The sequence below is a fragment of the Pogona vitticeps genome, chromosome 1, assembly GCF_051106095.1.
Source record: "Pogona vitticeps strain Pit_001003342236 chromosome 1, PviZW2.1, whole genome shotgun sequence".
Taxonomy (NCBI): Eukaryota; Metazoa; Chordata; class Lepidosauria; order Squamata; family Agamidae; genus Pogona; species Pogona vitticeps.
In genome coordinates, this window is record NC_135783.1 from 50,273,574 (window position 1) to 50,291,167 (window position 17,594).

Here is a 17,594-nt window from a genome sequence, read left to right on the forward strand (position 1 = left end):
GCTCTTGTCCTGAATTTAACTTTAATTATCCTCCTTTCTTTAGGGGTCCATTTGCTTGCTCTTCTTGTTCCTACTCTCATATCTTATTTACTGAATGAAAATGCTTTCTCTTCTGCATCCGTGATATCAAAAGAACTTCATGAGTTTGCCCTCCAAGACCTAACACGCATTGGACCACTTTATCCTCATGCGTTCAAGACAGTAATGGGAGCAGCTCCTGATCTGAAAACACGGCTGGAAACTGCAGTGCGAGCAAGTCAGGCAAGCAAAGCAAAAGCAGCTGCCAGGCAACCACCACCTACAATACATTCCACTCCAACAATTAAACTAAAAACAAGCTTTTTTTGATTTATTCCTTATGGAACCAATCATAAAACTGATCATTAGGAAATACATCGTTCTTTTTGTGTTGCTATAGAACACTCTGTCTTTTTCATTGTATCAAAGGCTGCTCACTGGAGGTTTCTGTTCCTAGCTGTTATGACTGGAAGTCTGTGCATTGTAAAGGAAGTAATGTTACATTGATTTTTATGAAATGGAAGAAATTTGATCATGAACCTCATTCTGTGTTAAACTGTCTCTTGTAACATAGTGTTTTTTGTGTGACATTTGTCTTTATTTTGAGAATGCTAGGAATGTAATTCTGAAAGGTTACCAATTAGGCAAGGTCAGTGACATAAGTGATGAGGAAAGTAATAAACCATATTCATTGCTGTTTATCACTTGAAATACCAAGTGGAGTTATGGATATATGTACTGAAAAAAGAAGAAAAGGCATCGAAATGAAGATTTTTCGTATTTAAAAGAAAGAACTGTGGGCTGTAGCCTTATAGCTATTTTAGTTTGTTGCAAGAAAAAATCACTTGAGTTGTGATTCTAGCCTGTTGGCATTTTCAGCACTGATCATGGACAGTCTTCCATATCACACACTAAAGAAATGTTTTTGGATTAATTTCTATACATTCCAAAACTCTTTTATGAAAGATGAGCCATATTTGGACTGAATCTACAGAAATTCTCTATGCTTGAATTCAGTATCCTGGTTTTTCAAATCTGTATTGCTCAGCTTGGAGAATGGGATCTAGAACACTTGCGCCTTGCAACCACTTGAAGTTAAGAAACTGACCATATATTTTCTTTTCGGCTGATATGCTTTGCCAAAGCCAGAAAATATATTACTAGACTATAGAGATGGGGATATCCGTATTCATATACAAATACAAATATCCCCATCTCTACTGGACTGAATGTAGAGGTAGCCTTCAATGAGCAGAAGGGATTTTCCTATTTTGGCAGAAGACATTTGGACATGAAAAGACAGATAGAATCCAAAGTTATTCCTCTCTATACATACAGCATTACACAGTCTTTTACACATTGTCTTACAGTGTCTTAAAACAGTTCATGAAACAGTACCAGGGGCACAGCATTATCTGTGGATCCAACCCAGTAAATTTAGGATATGGTTACAGCTGTGATCAGTCACTGCTTTCTCTAAAACAAAGGAATGCTAAAGTAGGATCCCAAAATCCAGCACTATTTACCAGAATGCTACTATATTTAGGGCAGATATGACTTTATTTGGTTCTATTTTAAACCAAGAACTGACTAGATAGCTCAGTGAGTTAGGTATCTGGCTACGGAACCACAGCTTGGGTGTTCTACCCCCATTGTGTGTTGTACAAGAATCAGGCTGTGCAGTCATGTGCAAACTGCACACTTTCGGAGAGCTCCCAGAGAATGGAAAGGTACTTTTCAGTACTCTGTAACTAGAAGACCCTGAAAGGGGTCAGAATATACTTGACTGCATGTAATTATTATTATATTATTTTAATTATAATTAAATGAGAAAAATAGTGTACTATTTAGTAGAAACCAGTAGGAATTATAATGTTTGTGCTTCATTTTACACAAAACACACTGGCAATTTATCTGGAAGAGAGTAACAACTGCATCAATTAAGCAGATATGTTTGGATGATAGGACATACTTTTTTGTCTTCACATAATTCAAGAAATGGACTAGCAACAATTAAGGCTGTGTTTTTGAACAGGATCTGCTGATTCACAAAGGAACATGTTTTCTTTTGATAAAATATGAACACTAGGCCTGTGGTCTGGGCTTCCACAATTTCATTTGATCTTAAGACAGAAACTTTCATGCTACTAGTTAAGAACTGTCTGGCATGCAATCCTCACAATTTATGTAAGGCCAGCCTCTAACATATGGATTTTTCTGAAGGGTAGGGCTGTTTTGTAGTCATAAATTCCTCAACTGTTTGTAATAATGATATGGGAGTTACTGAACTGTCTTTTAAAACTGGTTGAACAAGCTTCTGTTTTTATGGACAGTTTTGTAATGCTAACTTAAAATTCCTTCTCAAAATGTCTTAATTCCTGACAATCTAAAGTAAAATCCTGCCCACTCCTACAAACTAGCCAAGTATTCCACTGTCAGACTTTAAATATGCTTACAGGATACTTTGCAAATGTAAAGTTTTGGGTCAACAAATGAGGGAACAAATAGTGCTGGCATGAAGACAGGTTGTAATCTAATTATATGAGATAGAGCTACATCCAGGCTTAGCAAAGAATGCATGCAGGAGATGGGACTGGATGTGCTTGTCACAGCAAATCTTAATGCCAGAATAGTTTCCTGGAAGGATAGTGGTTCATGACAGTGTGGGTGTAGGTCTGTGTGTGTTGCCCTTAACTGTTTCTGGCATATAGCTTTGTTCTATTTCCTCTGTTTATAGAAGTCATGGGTAAGAAAAGTCTTATTGATTGGCAGCTGTTTAAAGAACAAAAATCAGAACATGGGACTATATGGCCAGTGTTTATAATAAAGGCATATAAACAGTGAGGTCATTTAAGAGTCTGAATTGGCACCAGTACTTTTTGAGTTGTTCACAAATGATATAAAGTTAAGGGGTGGGCATTCAGGTGGCCAGCTTACCTAATAATATATGATTATTGGATATATGGACTGTGAAGAGCTCAGACATCCCCTATCCAGAATGGAGAAATGGGCATTGAAATGACAAGTGTAAAGTGAATGTGGTTTGTTGGGGAAAAAGCAAAACAACCCAACCAACCCTACAATATACATATAAATATACAGTGGTGCCTCGCAAGACGATTGCTTCGCATAACAACAAATTCGCGTTACAATGAGGTTTTTGGAGTGATCTTGTACTTCATTTAACAATGTTTCCTATGGGCGATTTTCGCTTTACGACGTTAGGGACTTTGCCTTGCAAGACGATTAAATTTTAGGTCCCTGTTTTTCACTTTATGATGCTTTTGACAGCTTGGTCTTGCTTCACTATACGAATCTTTTAATGGTCTCTGTTTCGTTAGATGGCTGTCTTCACTTGGGAACCGTGTTTCGCTTAACGATGTTTCCTATGGGAATTTTCGCTTTACGATGACAATCCATTCCCATTGGAACGGATTATCAGGTTTTCAGTGCATTTCAATGCGAAAACGTGTTTCGCGAGACAATGTTTTCACTTAACATCAATTTTCACGGAACGAATTAACATCATATTGCGAGGCACCACTGTACATTGATAGGATCAGGACACTGACTAAGAAAGAGATCTTGGGGTTATGAGGGATTACTTGGTGAAGCGTTGATCCTATGGCGCTTGCTGTACGAAATATCTAGTGCTATGAGGTACATAATTAGAAAATGAATTTTAAATAACATTGTCAATATACATATAACTGTCATTATACAAGTATAAAGTTGTGATCACATTTGAAATACTGTGAAAAATTCTGACCACTGCACCCTTAAGGAAGGATAAAGTATCCTGAAAAAAGGCACAGAAATGTGCAGCCAAAACAAGCAGCTCCTGTGTAAGAAAGGGTCACAACTTTGAGCTTTTTTTATTTAGAAAAAAGACATGGTTAGCAAAGAAAGAAATAAGAGAATATAAAATTATCAATAACATGGAAAGACTTAGTAATAATAGTTCTCATAATCATACAGTGATTATTGCACCTGAATAATAGAAATATGCTGTTAGCTCCTTCCAGTCTATGCTCTACATCAAGGGTAGAGACCTGCAGCCCTGGAGCTAAATCTGACACATGGCCTGCCTTTAATGAACTGGGCTGTGGGGAAAATGTTGCTCCCTTACCTCTGTGATGACTGATGTGACTATTTAATGACAGGAAGATAGCATTTTCATTATTATTATTATTATTATTATTATTATTATTATTATTATTATTATTATTATTATTATTATTATTATTATTATTATTATTATTATTATTATTATTATTATTATTATTATTATTATTATTATTATTATTATTATTATTATTATTAATTTGATTTATATCCCGCTCATCTGATCGAATCGACCACTCTGAGCAGCTAACCACTAGACATTCTACTTCCAGCAGAACTCTTGCGATCGCTTGTTTTCAGTGGTCAGAAGAGATAAGTTTAAATCTCTCCTTGAGTGCTAAAACTCAAGCACTCAACACACACACATGCATATTTTACATGCAACTTTTGGGACCTTAGTCAACACCTTTAGCTCCAAATGTTGAGTACTTTCCTATAATTAAAGTGAATATGAGTTTATATCAGAGTTGGACAATTCGCTGCTACCGTTGGCCTATTTTCCAAAGCCAATCGAAAGTAATCAGACAGTTGGCAAGGGCAGTTTCCCTCCCTAGACAGCAGTCTGGGAGAGCAGAAAGAAGCAGGGAGCTGGCTACCATTAGTTTCAGTCTTTTTTTTTTCAGCTTGCAGCTTCTGTGGGAAAGTAGACCTCAACAGGGGAGAAAAATATTCTCTCCCCATAGTGCTCCCCTCCCCCACAACAAACAGATCTACTGTAATCACATCTGGTTTTGCCCTGAAGGTTCCGGCTTCATAGAAGCAGACATACAGAGACAAGCTGAGATTCCCAGCCAAATGCTTGCTAGCATCAGTGCATTGTTCTCAAGAACAAGGGTTTATTGAATAACATTCTTGGGGAGGCTAGAAAAATGCAAATTATAGTTCCAGATTAATTATACTTAATATGTTGCCAGCAGGTCTTCTGTCAATTAGACTGACAGCTTTACCATCTGCACTACACAGGTCAGAGGGGATATGACCTAATATTTTTTTCCTTCTCAGACAGATAAACGTCTCCTTTCTAGGCTAGCAGTTTCTCTTACAGAGAGCTGTCTGTCTTAAGTCCTTTGCTGTATCTGCATCTCATGAGTAATAGAAGAGTATGTATGTGTTCATTGTAAGACTGGGCACAGGGCTAAGATTTCTTTCTAAAGAACATTCAGCAGTACAGTACTCTTAACAACCAGCACTAGGAAGTTTGATTGTTTACGTATGTATCTGTCAGTGTGTTTGTTACATGTAAACAGGTAAACAAATTATGAGACGAATTCCCATTTCTACTAAAGACCTGCCTATGCTTACTTGACCCTGGAACTAACTCCAGCAGTGGCTATGATGGTTATGTAAGTAATTAATACTTTCAGAATTCATTACTTGTGTGAATTATGCTATTGCCACTTCAAACTTTGTTGTGCTTTCACTGGGTCCACACCCCCAAAATTGTATCTAAACTTGTGATGGTATATTTTCTTCTTTGCTTCTGAGGAAGAGGATTGCAGTCCATGAAAGCTCACACCAAAATAGCCTGTGATCCCATAGTTTTTAAGGTGCCGCAATATTTTTGGTATACATGCTGAAAACACACTAACATTACTACCTCTTTTAAAAAGGAACTTTTTCACTGTTACATCTATTGGAAATGTAAGAACAATCAGTATGCAGCCCCTTCCCTCCTTGAGGTTTTGCAGGCGTGCCACTACAAAGCATGACCTTCAGTGCATTAATGGGGCAGGGCTGGGGGACAGCGCCATGGAACCCAACCCCACTTGGCTCCATCAGAGGCTCCTACAGTTCAAGCCCTTCAACTAATATTACATGTAGGCTCAGATCATTGGCAGATCCTGGGTTTATTTCCCAACACTTTGGGTGATTTCCTCATTGAAAGCCTATGGCTTTATCATGGTATGGGACCATAACACAAATATAAATACTGAAGCACTTTGCAACTCCACCCACAAAAAAGGTATAGCAATTTAACACCATAATGGGGTAATACCAATGTTTTGTATTATGGTGTTATGCTAGTGTAATATGATGACAATACTGGTCTTCAAAATGATTTTAAAAGTAAATAATTTTTTTTCAGTGACTGCCCTTGTATCAATAAAGTGGGATTCAGGGGAGGAAAGATAATATAGCATAGAGTATGTTGCCACAGCTTTCATTTAAAACCAGGCAGAAATCATTGTAGGAATAATCAGAAAATTAAAAAGAAAAAAACCATTTATTTATTTATTTATTCATTTATTTATTTTATTTATTTATTGGACTTATATACCACCCCATAGCGCTACAAGCACTCTCCGGGCGGTTTACAATTTTAATTATACAGGCTACACATCGCCCCCCCCAGCAAGCTGGGTACTCATTTTACCGACCTCGGAAGGATAGAAGGCTGAGTCAACCTTGAGCCGGCTACCTGGGATTTGAACCCCAGGTCGTGAGCACAGTTTTAGCTGCAGTACAGCGTTTTAACCACTGCACCACAAGGCTCTAAGGTATATGCTGCAAAGATTATTCTGAGCCTGGTCTACACTTTGGATGACACCACCGTGCAATTATGTCACCACTACTGGTGTGGAGAGAAGATAATGCTGTGTATATACAGATAAAGTTTATTATTCCAAGAAATGTGTAAAATCAACTGCTATTTCAGTTATAATTTCCCACAGGTAACAACAGTAGGAGCCCCATATTCAGGAACAATATCTGTTACTTTACATTTTACCAAGTTCTATACTGACTTCTAAAAGCTAGTGTGGCTATTGAGTTAAAATTTAGTCCAGGGCTCTATCTCCCTTTTAAAAAAATACTGTAATGTTCAGGACTCTCATCATGGGAATAAGTTGGGTGACATCATGACAAGCGTGAGCCCCAGTGTTATCAACCCTGTTCACAGCCTCGCTCAGGAGTGTCAACCTTGCAGCTGTCACAGGAGTCAGCCAAGCAATGCTCTGTGGATCAAGATCTTCAAACCGGAAAAATAGATTCTTCTTTAGTTTGATTCAGGTGAGAAGATTGCACCACTGAAATTATGTATTATTGAACACAACTTGCATATTTAGGTCTCACGGACTAAAATCTAGTAGCAAGTCATAATCAGAGTAAACCCATTGAATCAAATGAACTTAAGTAGGCATTGACTCACCAAATCAGCCATGGTTTAATTGATCTACTGTAGTTGCAACTTACAACTTGATTTCAACCATTGTGTTCAGTGGAACTTTACTCCTAGGTAAATGTTGCATTTGCCAATCAAGATACAGTGAACTACCGGGATGATTTACACTTTGCGCTATGCAATCTATGCACACCAGTGTTTACTAGGCCTGAAATTAGACATGCTCATGTGTAATCAGATTGCAGCCATATTTCTACACAAGAATGACTTAAGAAGTTTTACAGTCCTTTTTACAGTATACACACTGTGTTTGTGGATAGCTGAATATATCATCAGCCCATGATAAATATCTCTGTAATACATCATATATGCCCACTTGGGAACACTTACTTGCTACCTAGCAACACTTCATCTTTCATTTTCATCCCACACAGCAATTTATTTTAAAATCACCATCAAAAGCCACAAGCCCTTAATAAACGTACCCTACAGCAACTAAACTTAGGTAGGCACCTCTAACTAGGAAAAAATGCAAATCTCTTCCTATTTATATCTGCCTCCATCTCTTTCCCTTTCCTCTGTTGCCTAACCTGCTTCAGACTTTTAACTCTTCGGATATGGAAAACTAAACACTGTAAAGGACCACATATGTATTAATGGGGCACCACTAAATATGGTAAGAACAAAGCATGGGTATCACCTAAAATAGGTGGATTAGAGTACAGACAGAATTAAAATGAAATCTGCAAGTTTTACAAGTACTGTATCAAATTCTGTGCTGTACAAAGCATAAGCGAGCCAAAATAGTGGCCATCGGTTTTTTTAAGTTTCAGAATTCCTTAACTAACTAAACCTAATATTAAATTACATTGCATTTTTTCAGTGAAGAACAATCATAATTATTTAAAAGCAGGCTTAAATACACAGAGACACAGTAGAAATTGCTGGCAGCTCAGAAATGCATGGTTTATGTGTGTGGGAAGGGGGAAAACACAGGAAATAATTATAGGGGAATAAAAGAAATCAAAGCACTGTAATAATATTACACAGCTGTTCCACAGTAAATGAAATCACAACCTGAAGCAGACTGGCTGCTGATTTCATCAAAGAAAAATTCAGAATTATGCATGAAGGGGAAGCATGGGACAAGTTCTCCATCTGTCATGTCTAAGTAATGATTGATCACTGAAGGTTAAAAAAGAGAGAGAAAATTGTGCCATATTGAGAAGATTGATTGTGGCTAGATAGAAACAGGCCGTGTTGATCTGACCGTCCTTCATTTCATGCATTTACATCCCACCTTTCTCCCCAACATGAGATTAAATGTGTCCCTGGATAGGACTAAATAAAAGTCAGGGCTGGTGAGGCTAGGAACCCCAGTGAGGCAGTCACTTCAGGTGGCAGAACGTTGGGGTTGGTTGAATGCGTTAATGCTCCCATTGCTCAGGGGCAATGAAAGGGACTGTGTGCGATGTGCATAGCTCCTACTCCTCCATGTCTTTTGGTGGCATACAAAGATGTTGCTGCTTTTCCCTTGTTGCTCTCCAGGCCTTCTGTAGCCAGGGAGTGGGTGCCTTCTCACAGGGACAGCCGACCAGAGCAAAAATGTGCTTGTTGCCATGCGTTGTGTATGGGGGTGACTTTGCGTTTGGCTTCAGGTGGCATAAGAACTTGCAGTTGCCCAATATAAATAAAGCTGTAACACAAAGCATTGTAGTTGCAACTTACAACTTGATTTCAACCATTGTGTTCAGTGGAACAGTGTTTTCATACATTAAAACAAAATTAAACACACCATTTAAAATATCAGAAAGAGGAAAACTGACAGAAAATGCCTCACCCTTGGTGTTAAAAGTGCCCCTTTCTCAGCAACTAATCCACTGCCAATATCCTACCTGAATAAAATGATCTTTTCCTGCCAATGGAAGAACAGGAAGAGGGCCAATCTAGCCTGTGTGGAACATTTCTCACTCCATGTATAGTATAAATCTTTATTGTAAAATCTTGAGCATAATTTTGCTTGCAAGGGAAGTTAAAGGCATAAATTGCCATACATTTGTTGTCTAAATGACGGATGTTTCCGAACCTATGAAAAAGAAAATCAAACAATTACTTCATCGACTAGAATGAGATGGCTGCCAAGGGGGTAGGAAATGGCAGTGAGATGTTAGCAGATAAACTTCATGCACTACCCAACATGCTCTGCATCTCCTAAACTAGACTGCTGCCCTTTAGCTCAGGAGTGATGTTGTCCCATAGCCAGTGCTGAAGTAAGATTCTGTGGCCAGTATGGCCAGCTTGTACAGGAGGAATGGATGGGTAGGAAAATAATTTAACCTATTCTATCTAGAACATCTGGCAGTGGATAACTACTGGAGTCCTATGGATACTCTCACTGTCCAGTGGCACACTGATTTTCTGAGATCCTGACTCAGGAAGAGTATTGATGTATTGCAGAGCTCTTCCCCTTCTGCATGTTACCCTCTACATGTAGGAGGATGACAAAACTGGAAATGGAGGGGGCAGGGTTACAGCGGTTCCCTCTGCCCATGGGCTCATCATTGGCTTCAGCAGCTAAGCATACAGCAGAATATCCCAATGGCTATGCTTTATTTCCAGCAAAGGCTTGGAAAAGCCTGCCTAAAACCTTGGAGAGCTATTGCTGATCAGTGCTAACAACAGATGGATTAGATGGACAGTATTGTAGTGGTAAATTTAGAACTCCAAGTGTTCATCATGATAATCCCAATAGTCAGCCTGCTCCATAATGGGAGTTGAAAAAGATAGGCAGCTGGATCAGTCCCTATCAGCAAATGAGGAGTAGGTATTCTGCAAAGCTAATGCCTTTTAACTGCCCACTCAGGAACAAAATACCCTCAGATATCCAACGCTGGATCAGGGATAACCTGCAATAACATACTGCTTCAGGGAAAATCAGTTTTTTCTCTCAGCCACTGTCAGAATGGGTAGCTAAAATTATTGGGACCAAGAAATCCTGATGGGGTGGTTGATGATCTCATTGTCTCTGCTGCTCTGTAAAGACCAGGCTGTTCTACCTCTCTGTACATAGACCTGTATTATACAGAATTGTACAAAACAGCTTCCTATGTTCCTAAAAACCCCGTGGCTCTTTCAAGATGATGAATGTTTTGTAACATGAACTTTTGCAGCAAAAGCCCTGTCGGAACAGAAGAACATAACAAGGTGGTGAATATCACAGAATGAAGCTGGAAGGCTCAACAGTGCAAGGGAGTATAATATCCTACTTGTTATGCAGATCTCAAATGCATGCAAAATGCACTTGAAGACTGAACCAGAATGGGTGTGGTCCACTGTCTCATCCTCTCGTGACCTAGGAAAGCAAAATAAGTAAGATATATGAAGGTTTATTTGGTCTCCAGATGCTGGTTGGAATCTCTAGGTCTTGGAGCAAGCAGAAGCGAAAGGGGAGGGGAGTTTAAATGTGCGCGCACACGCATGTCAAGTAATTTTAACGCCTCAGTGTCCATCTTGCCTCATTTCCAGCTGGTGCCAGGTCTCCTTGCTTCAGCACAAAGATGTTTGTATGACCTTGCTTCCTGCCCAACCCTTGCACGTTCCAGCTCTGCGACATTATTGACAAGGGCCCTGCCCTGTGGCGTCACAAAGAACCATCCTCAGGTCTCAGATTTTGGCCCTGAAATATAAAGGAATGGGAGGCAATGCTGGTAAAAAGGCACCAATAGATAGGCAATAGGTTAGTTGTAAAGGAATTTACTATTGTGTATCTTCCCTAGAATTCTTCAGAGATAAGGCAAGGTATAAATATTCTACAACAAGAAAAACAAAATGTCTTTAGTGAGCCAGATGCTCCTAATAAGCTGCATTTTATTAATATATTCATTCATTTTAGGTTGTCAGGTGGGCCCGGGAGGCTCCCAAGCCCTCAGACCTCACTTAATCCCTGTAGTAAAAGAAAGAAAGGAGAGGTGAAGACAGCAACTATAGTGCCATCTGGGTAAATTTGGCCTTGGAGTTCAGAACGAAGCAGGGCAAAGGATAACAGAATTTTGTCAAGAGAACAAGCTGGTCATCACAAATACTCTTTCCCAACAACACAAGAAGCGACTCTACACATGGAAATCACCAGATGGGCAATACCGTAATCAGATTGATTATATTCTCTGCAGCCAAAGATGGAGAAGCTCAATACAGTCAGCAAAAACAAGACCTGGAGCTGACTGTGGCTCTAATCATCAGCTTCTTATAGCAAAATTCAAGCTTAAACTGAAGAAAGTAGGAAAAACTACTGGCCTTAGTCAGGTAAAATCTAAATCAAATCCCTTATGAATACACAGTGGAAATGAAGAATAGATTTAAGGAACTCAATTTGGTGGACAGAGTGCCTGAAGAACTTTGTATAGAGGCTCATAACATTGTACAGGAGGCAGCAACAAAAACCATCCCAAAGAAAAGGAAATGCAAGAAAGCAAAGTGGCTGTCCAACAAGGCCTTAGAAATAGCAGAGAGGAGAAGGGAAACAAAATGGAAGGGAGATAGGGAAAGCTACAGAAAATAGATGCAGACTTCCAAAGAATAGCAAGGAGAGACAAAAGGGCCTTCTTAAATGAACAGTGCAAAGAAATAGAGGAAAATAATAGAAAGGGAAAAACTAGAGATCTGTTCAAGAAAATTGGAGTTATTAAAGGAACATTTTGTACAAAAATGGACATGATAAAGGACAAAAATGGTAGGGACCTAACAGAAGCAGAGGACATCAAGAAGAGGTGGCAAGAATACACAGAGGAATTATACCAGAAATATTTAGATATCCCGGACAACCCAGACAATGTAGTTGCTGACCTTGAGCCAGACATCCTGGAGAGTGAAGTCAAGTGGGCCTTAGAAAGCACAGCTAACAACAAGGCCAGTGGAGGTGATGACATTCCAGTTGAACTATTTAAAATCTTGAAAGATGATGCTGTTAAGGTGCTACATTCAATATGCCAGCAAATTTGGAAAACTCAACAGTGGCCAGAGGATTAGAAAAGATCAATCTACATCCCAAAGAAGGGCAGCACCAAAGAATGCTCCAAGTACCGTACAATTTCATTTCACCCGCTAGCAAGGTTATGCTCAAAATCCTCCAAGGTAGGCTTCAGCAGTATGTGGACCGAGAACTCCCAGAAGTACAAGCTGGATTCTGAAGGGGCAGAGGAACTAGAGACCAAATTACTAACATGCGCTGGATTATGGAGAAAGTCAGAGAGTTCCAGAAAAACATCTACTTCTGCTTCATTGACTATGCAAAAGCCTTTGACTGTGTGGACCACAGGCAATTATGGCAAGTCCTTAAAGAAATGGGAGTGCCTGACTACCTTATCTATCTCCTGAGAAATCTATATGTGGGACAGGAAGCAACAGTTAGAACTGGATATGGAACAACTGATTGGTTCAAAATTGGGAAAGGAGTACGACAAGGCTGTATATTGTCACCCTGCTTATTTAACTTATATGCAGAATACATCATGCAAAAGGCTAGACTGGAGGAATCCCAACTGAAATTAAGATTGCCAGGAAAAACATCAACAACCTCAGATATGCAAATGATACCACTCTGATGGCGGAAAGTGGGGAGCAATTACAGAACCTCTTAATGAGGGTGAAAGAGGAGAGCGCAAAAAATGGTCTGAAGCTCAACATAAAAAAACTAAGATCATGGCCGCTGGTCCCATCACCTCCTGCCAAATACAGTAGTGCCTCAATTTACGAGCATCCCTATTTACGACCATTTCGAGTTACAACTAGCTCTCGTTGCACAATATGGCTTCTACTTGCGACTGGAGCTTCCACTTTTGAACAGAAATGGCAGGGGAAAAGGCGAGAAATTCAAATTTCTAGCTGTAGGTGGCAATGAGGCTGCTTCTATGTAGCTCTTTTGCCCCAGCAGTTAGAGAGTGTGTGATTGGAGAAGGCTGCTGGTAAGGTAAGGTGCTGTTTTCTGCTTTTTAAAAACTGTTCTGGGTGTTTTGCAGCGTGGTTTTGAGCTGTGGGGGTTATGTTTCTGTTCTGTGATGTGTCTTGGGGGTTTTGTTTGGTTTTGGGTTCCCCCCATTTCTGATGGGTCTTGGGGGGCTGGGTTGCTTTTTGGAGTGTTTTTTCCTATTTCTGATGGCTCTTGGGGGTTTGTTTGTTTTTTGGGTTCCCCCCATTTCCAATGGGTCTTTGGGGGTTTGTTTTTTGGCTTTCCCCCATTTCCGATGGGCCTTGGGGGGTTTGGTTGCTTTTTTGGTTCCTTCCCCCATTTCCGATGGTCTTGCATACTTCCCTTGCTTTTTCCTTTGTTCTCTTTGCATTTCCAACGTGGTGTCTTAGTTCTCTGTGCATTTGCGATCTGCTCCCTTTGTTTTCTGTGCATTTCCAATGGGTCTTGCATGCTTGATTGCTTTTCTCCCCCCACCTTTGGCCAGAAGGGATTAATCACATTTCCAATGAGTCTTCAAGTGATTTTTTTTAAATTATTTTTTTCTTCGACCAGAATGGATTAATTGCATTTCAATGCATTCCTATGGGATATGGTGCTTTGACTTCAAGGCACCACTGTAGAAGGGGAAGATATGGTGGCAGTGACAGATTTTACTTTCTTGGGCTCCATGATCACTGCAGATGTTGACAGCAGCCAAGAAATTAAAAGACATCTGCTTCTTGTGAGGAAAGCAAAAGCAAAGCGTGCTGTTTATACACCACCCCATAGTGCTTCAAGCACGCTCTGGGCAGTTTACAAGTTTATTATGCAGGCTACACATTGCCTCCCCAGCAAGCCGGTTACTCAATTTACCGACCTCAGAAGAATGGACCTTGAGCCAGCTACCTGGGATTGAACCCCAGGTCATGAGAACAGTTTTGGCTGCAGTACAGCGGTTTAACCACTGCGCCATGAGGAAAGTGATGAGAAACCTAGACAGCATCTTAAAAAGCAGAGACATCATCTTGCTGACAAAGGTCCACATAGTCAAAGGTATGGTTTTTCCAGTAGTGATGTATGGAAGTGAGAGCTGGACCATAAAAAAGGCTGACCGCCAAAGAATTGATGCTTTTGAATTGTGATGCTGGAGGAGATTTTTGAGAGTCCCCTGGACTGCAAGGAGAACAAACCTATCCATTCTAAAGGAAATCAACCCTGAGTGCTCACTGGAAGGACAGATCCTGAAGCAGAGGCTCCAATACTTTGGACATCTCATGAGAAGAGAAGACTCCCTGGAAAAGACCCTGATGTTGGGAATGTGTGAGGGCAAGAGGAGAAGGGGATGACAGAGAACAAGATGGCTGTCATCAAAACTACCAACATGAGTTTGATCCAACTCCGGGAGGCATTGGAAGACAGGAAGGCCTGGCGTGCTCTGGTCCATGGGGTCACGAAGAGTCGGACATGACTTAATGACTAAAAAACTACAAACAACATAGTGTCACCTGGTTGATCATTCGCAGGTGACCTAATGTCATGTTTTAGGAAGGGCAGTCTGAAGACTATCCTCTTCATGAAGGTCTCCTGCATTTGAAGGTTAGGCTAGTCTGAGTCTAATTTTAAGATGAAGGACACAGATTAAGAGGTTGCCATCCACAGTCTACCCCTGGACAGAAGACTCACCATTCATCAATAAACACACAGGTCACCCTCATTCAGATGAGATGTGATGAATTAAAGAATTGTAGTTAGAATTTTAAAAAATCAGTGCATATAAATTAATGCACATACTGTAGTTTTATTGTTTTATGTTACACTGGAAGCCACCTAAAGTGGTCGTATAGAGCAGATGGGTGGGGTACAAATCAAATCAATCAATCGTTTTCTGTAAATCATTGCCCTTATTTTTACTGGTGTTTAAGCAGCCCCCCCCCCCCCAGCATTTCTCTGATTATACTAGATGCCAAGGCTTATTGAGACAGATCTGAGCAGACAGGGCTTGCTCCTCCATGTTATCTTTAGAAACAGATTGGAATGGTATTTAATCTTACTTCAAGAATGGTGATCCACCATGTATGAGGGGAGCAGGCTGAGGGGCTCAAGACAGAAGCCCAGTGTGCTCCAACCCATTTCTCCACTGCTCTTGGTCTGCAAGGATCAGTGAGTGCTCTCACCACCTTGCACTTGCCTCCTTCCCAGTCAAATAAAAGCTGCAAAACTGCAGTGGCATTGCCATCAGACCAGCACAAGCTCCTTCGCAATACCTGTTGGAGTGTGTTGCCTGGTCTACTGACATCTTCATCAGATTGCTCAGTCAAAGGTTCTCCTCAGTGGTGTTTATGATGAGAATGGAAGGTGTGTAAGGAGGTCAGTCTAGTCTAGTTTTAGGCACTCAAGGATTGGTTTAGGAGGATATGGACAGCTGTGTGGTAGTGATGATGATTTAGTGATCGACTTGTGAGAAAGTGAGACTCAGCACTTATCCTCCCAAGCATCTGCTATCTAAGATGACTTTAACTTCTTCATGCCTAATGGTGGGCCCAGACACTTTCATTTAAAGTTGAGTCAACCTCATGGCCAGTGGATCAACGTTAAGGTAGGTGTATATATTAGTAGAATCAGACACATTTGCCAGCATAATTATGTGCACTTTCTAGTTTGGCTTAGATATCCTGCTTTATTCAACAAGGCACTTGTATTTTCACACACATCCCTTCCCCAATTAAGGTCATTTCCAACTTTGGCATATCCACTGGCACTCCACATAGCCACTGATCAAGCAAATGCCCCAGCCTTTCTTTCATGAGAGACCTCTGGGTAGTGTGGGCGGCATATAAATTGAATAAATAAATAAATAAAATGATCTTTCAAGACAGGGCTCTCAGAGCACAGCTGAAATGGGTAACCAGAGGCTGGCAGTTCGATTCCCCACTGAGCCTCGAAGGAGAAAAGCCAGTCTGTGTAGGCAAGATGAATTCCCAGGTCATCCCTAGAAGAAGGGAAGGCAAACTACTACTGTGTTTCCTCCCTCTATAGAACCCTTACAAGGGGGTCACCATAACTCTTGAGTTGCCTTGACGGCATGTAATTATTATTGTTACTATATTATTACTATTATTATTTAAACATTGGCATTAAGGTAAAGTAAATATATATATATATAAACCGCAATTCTGCTGCGCAGTGGCGGCCGGAAACTGCACACGCGCAAGCTGTGAGAACACAGAACTTAAGATTTGCATAACTCCTCTTTTCGCAACGGAGTCAGGCAGCTTCCTTCGACGCTTCTCTCCGCCCCGGTGTCCATTTAGGGTTCAGAACGTGACTTCCCCGCAACTACAGTTCCCAGCATGCCCCGAGCCCGCCCGCGCAAAAGGCGTTTTGGAATTGTCCCTCGCTAGACCCGGTAACAGCGGAGGCGGCTGTCAGGCGCTGACGGCAAAGCTGGCGCGCCCAGTTTGTTGCTGCTTCCACCGAGGGAGCCTCGGCTGCCTCAGCCGAGCGGCGGGGCGCGGGTAGCGGCCGGGGCTCTCGGGCAGGGGTGGGGGTGGGGGAAGGCTGCCTGCCCAGGTGGGCCCGGGGGCGGTCTCCGGCTGCGACGACGGCTCCAGCCATGGACGAGCAAGCGGGGCCCGGCGTCTTCTTCAGCAACAACAACAATAACAACGCGCTTCTGCTGCCGCCACCTCCGGGCGGGGCCGGGCCGGGGCTGGAGCCCGGGGAAGCGGCGGCGGCGGCGGCGGCCGCAGCAGCAGCTGGCGGCGCCTCTTCGACGGTCCCGGTCCCGGCCTCTGCGGCGCGGGCTCAGTACAGCGTCCCCGGCATCCTGCATTTCCTGCAGCACGAGTGGGGCCGCTTCGAGGCCGAGCGAGCCGAATGGGAGGCCGAGCGGGCAGAGCTGCAGGTAGCGTCCCCGCTCCTTTCCCGGGTCGGGCTGAGGGCGGTCGCCTCCCGTCACCCCTGTGTCAACCCCCCCCCCCCCAGCATATTCCTCTCTCTCTGTCTCTCTCTCTGTCTGTCTGTCTTTTCCCCTCTTTCCGCCCCTGGAGTGCCTTTCTCAGCCAACGGCCTCGGAGTTTTAGAGCGGTTGACTGTTGTTTTGAGTGCCAGGGTCCTCAGGCATCTGCCGAAGAATAGCGTTCCTCTGACCACGTGCAGAGTGCTGCTCGTTTTGGATCGCTCGCCCTGATTCACATCTGCAGTTGCGGGGAGGAAATGTATTAAAGGTTAGAAGCTGTTGTTGGCAGTTTCTGCCTTCTGGAACAGTTTCTGCCTTTTGGTGGAAGGGCATCATTTGGGAACGAGAATCTGACAGCTGGGAGCGGCCAGTCTTAAATCTCAGAACCCGCGCTACGATTTGGGGGAAGAGGAAGGACTATGACTTTA

The 17,594-nt window shown here is 41.8% G+C and overlaps 2 protein-coding genes and 1 long non-coding RNA gene across 5 annotated transcripts in view; 2 read left to right on the forward strand and 1 right to left on the reverse strand.

The window, feature by feature from the left end:
* HEATR5B (HEAT repeat containing 5B) overlaps positions 1-1,878 on the forward strand; it is a 74,116-nt gene extending 72,238 nt beyond the window's left edge. For both annotated transcript variants that reach the window (XM_020802840.3, XM_072992495.2), the window contains exon 36: positions 44-1,878. In XM_020802840.3, the coding sequence (XP_020658499.3) occupies positions 44-348 (305 nt within the window). In that variant the 3' untranslated portion in view covers positions 349-1,878. The remainder of the gene's footprint in view (positions 1-43) is intronic.
* Positions 1,879-8,888: 7,010 nt separating this feature from the next.
* Positions 8,889-9,264, reverse strand: LOC140704939 (uncharacterized). The gene is made up of 2 exons (XR_012084467.2): positions 9,160-9,264; positions 8,889-8,960 (listed from the first exon to the last, which is right to left on the reverse strand). It is a non-coding gene; the product is annotated as an uncharacterized LOC140704939 (long non-coding RNA).
* Positions 9,265-16,677: 7,413 nt separating this feature from the next.
* STRN (striatin) overlaps positions 16,678-17,594 on the forward strand; it is a 56,060-nt gene continuing 55,143 nt past the window's right edge. Inside the window, exon 1 of one of the 2 annotated variants that reach the window (XM_020802851.3) lies at positions 16,678-17,112. In XM_020802851.3, the coding sequence (XP_020658510.2) occupies positions 16,822-17,112 (291 nt within the window). In that variant the 5' untranslated portion in view covers positions 16,678-16,821. The remainder of the gene's footprint in view (positions 17,113-17,594) is intronic. The other variant, XM_072992553.2, reaches the window with a different exon arrangement.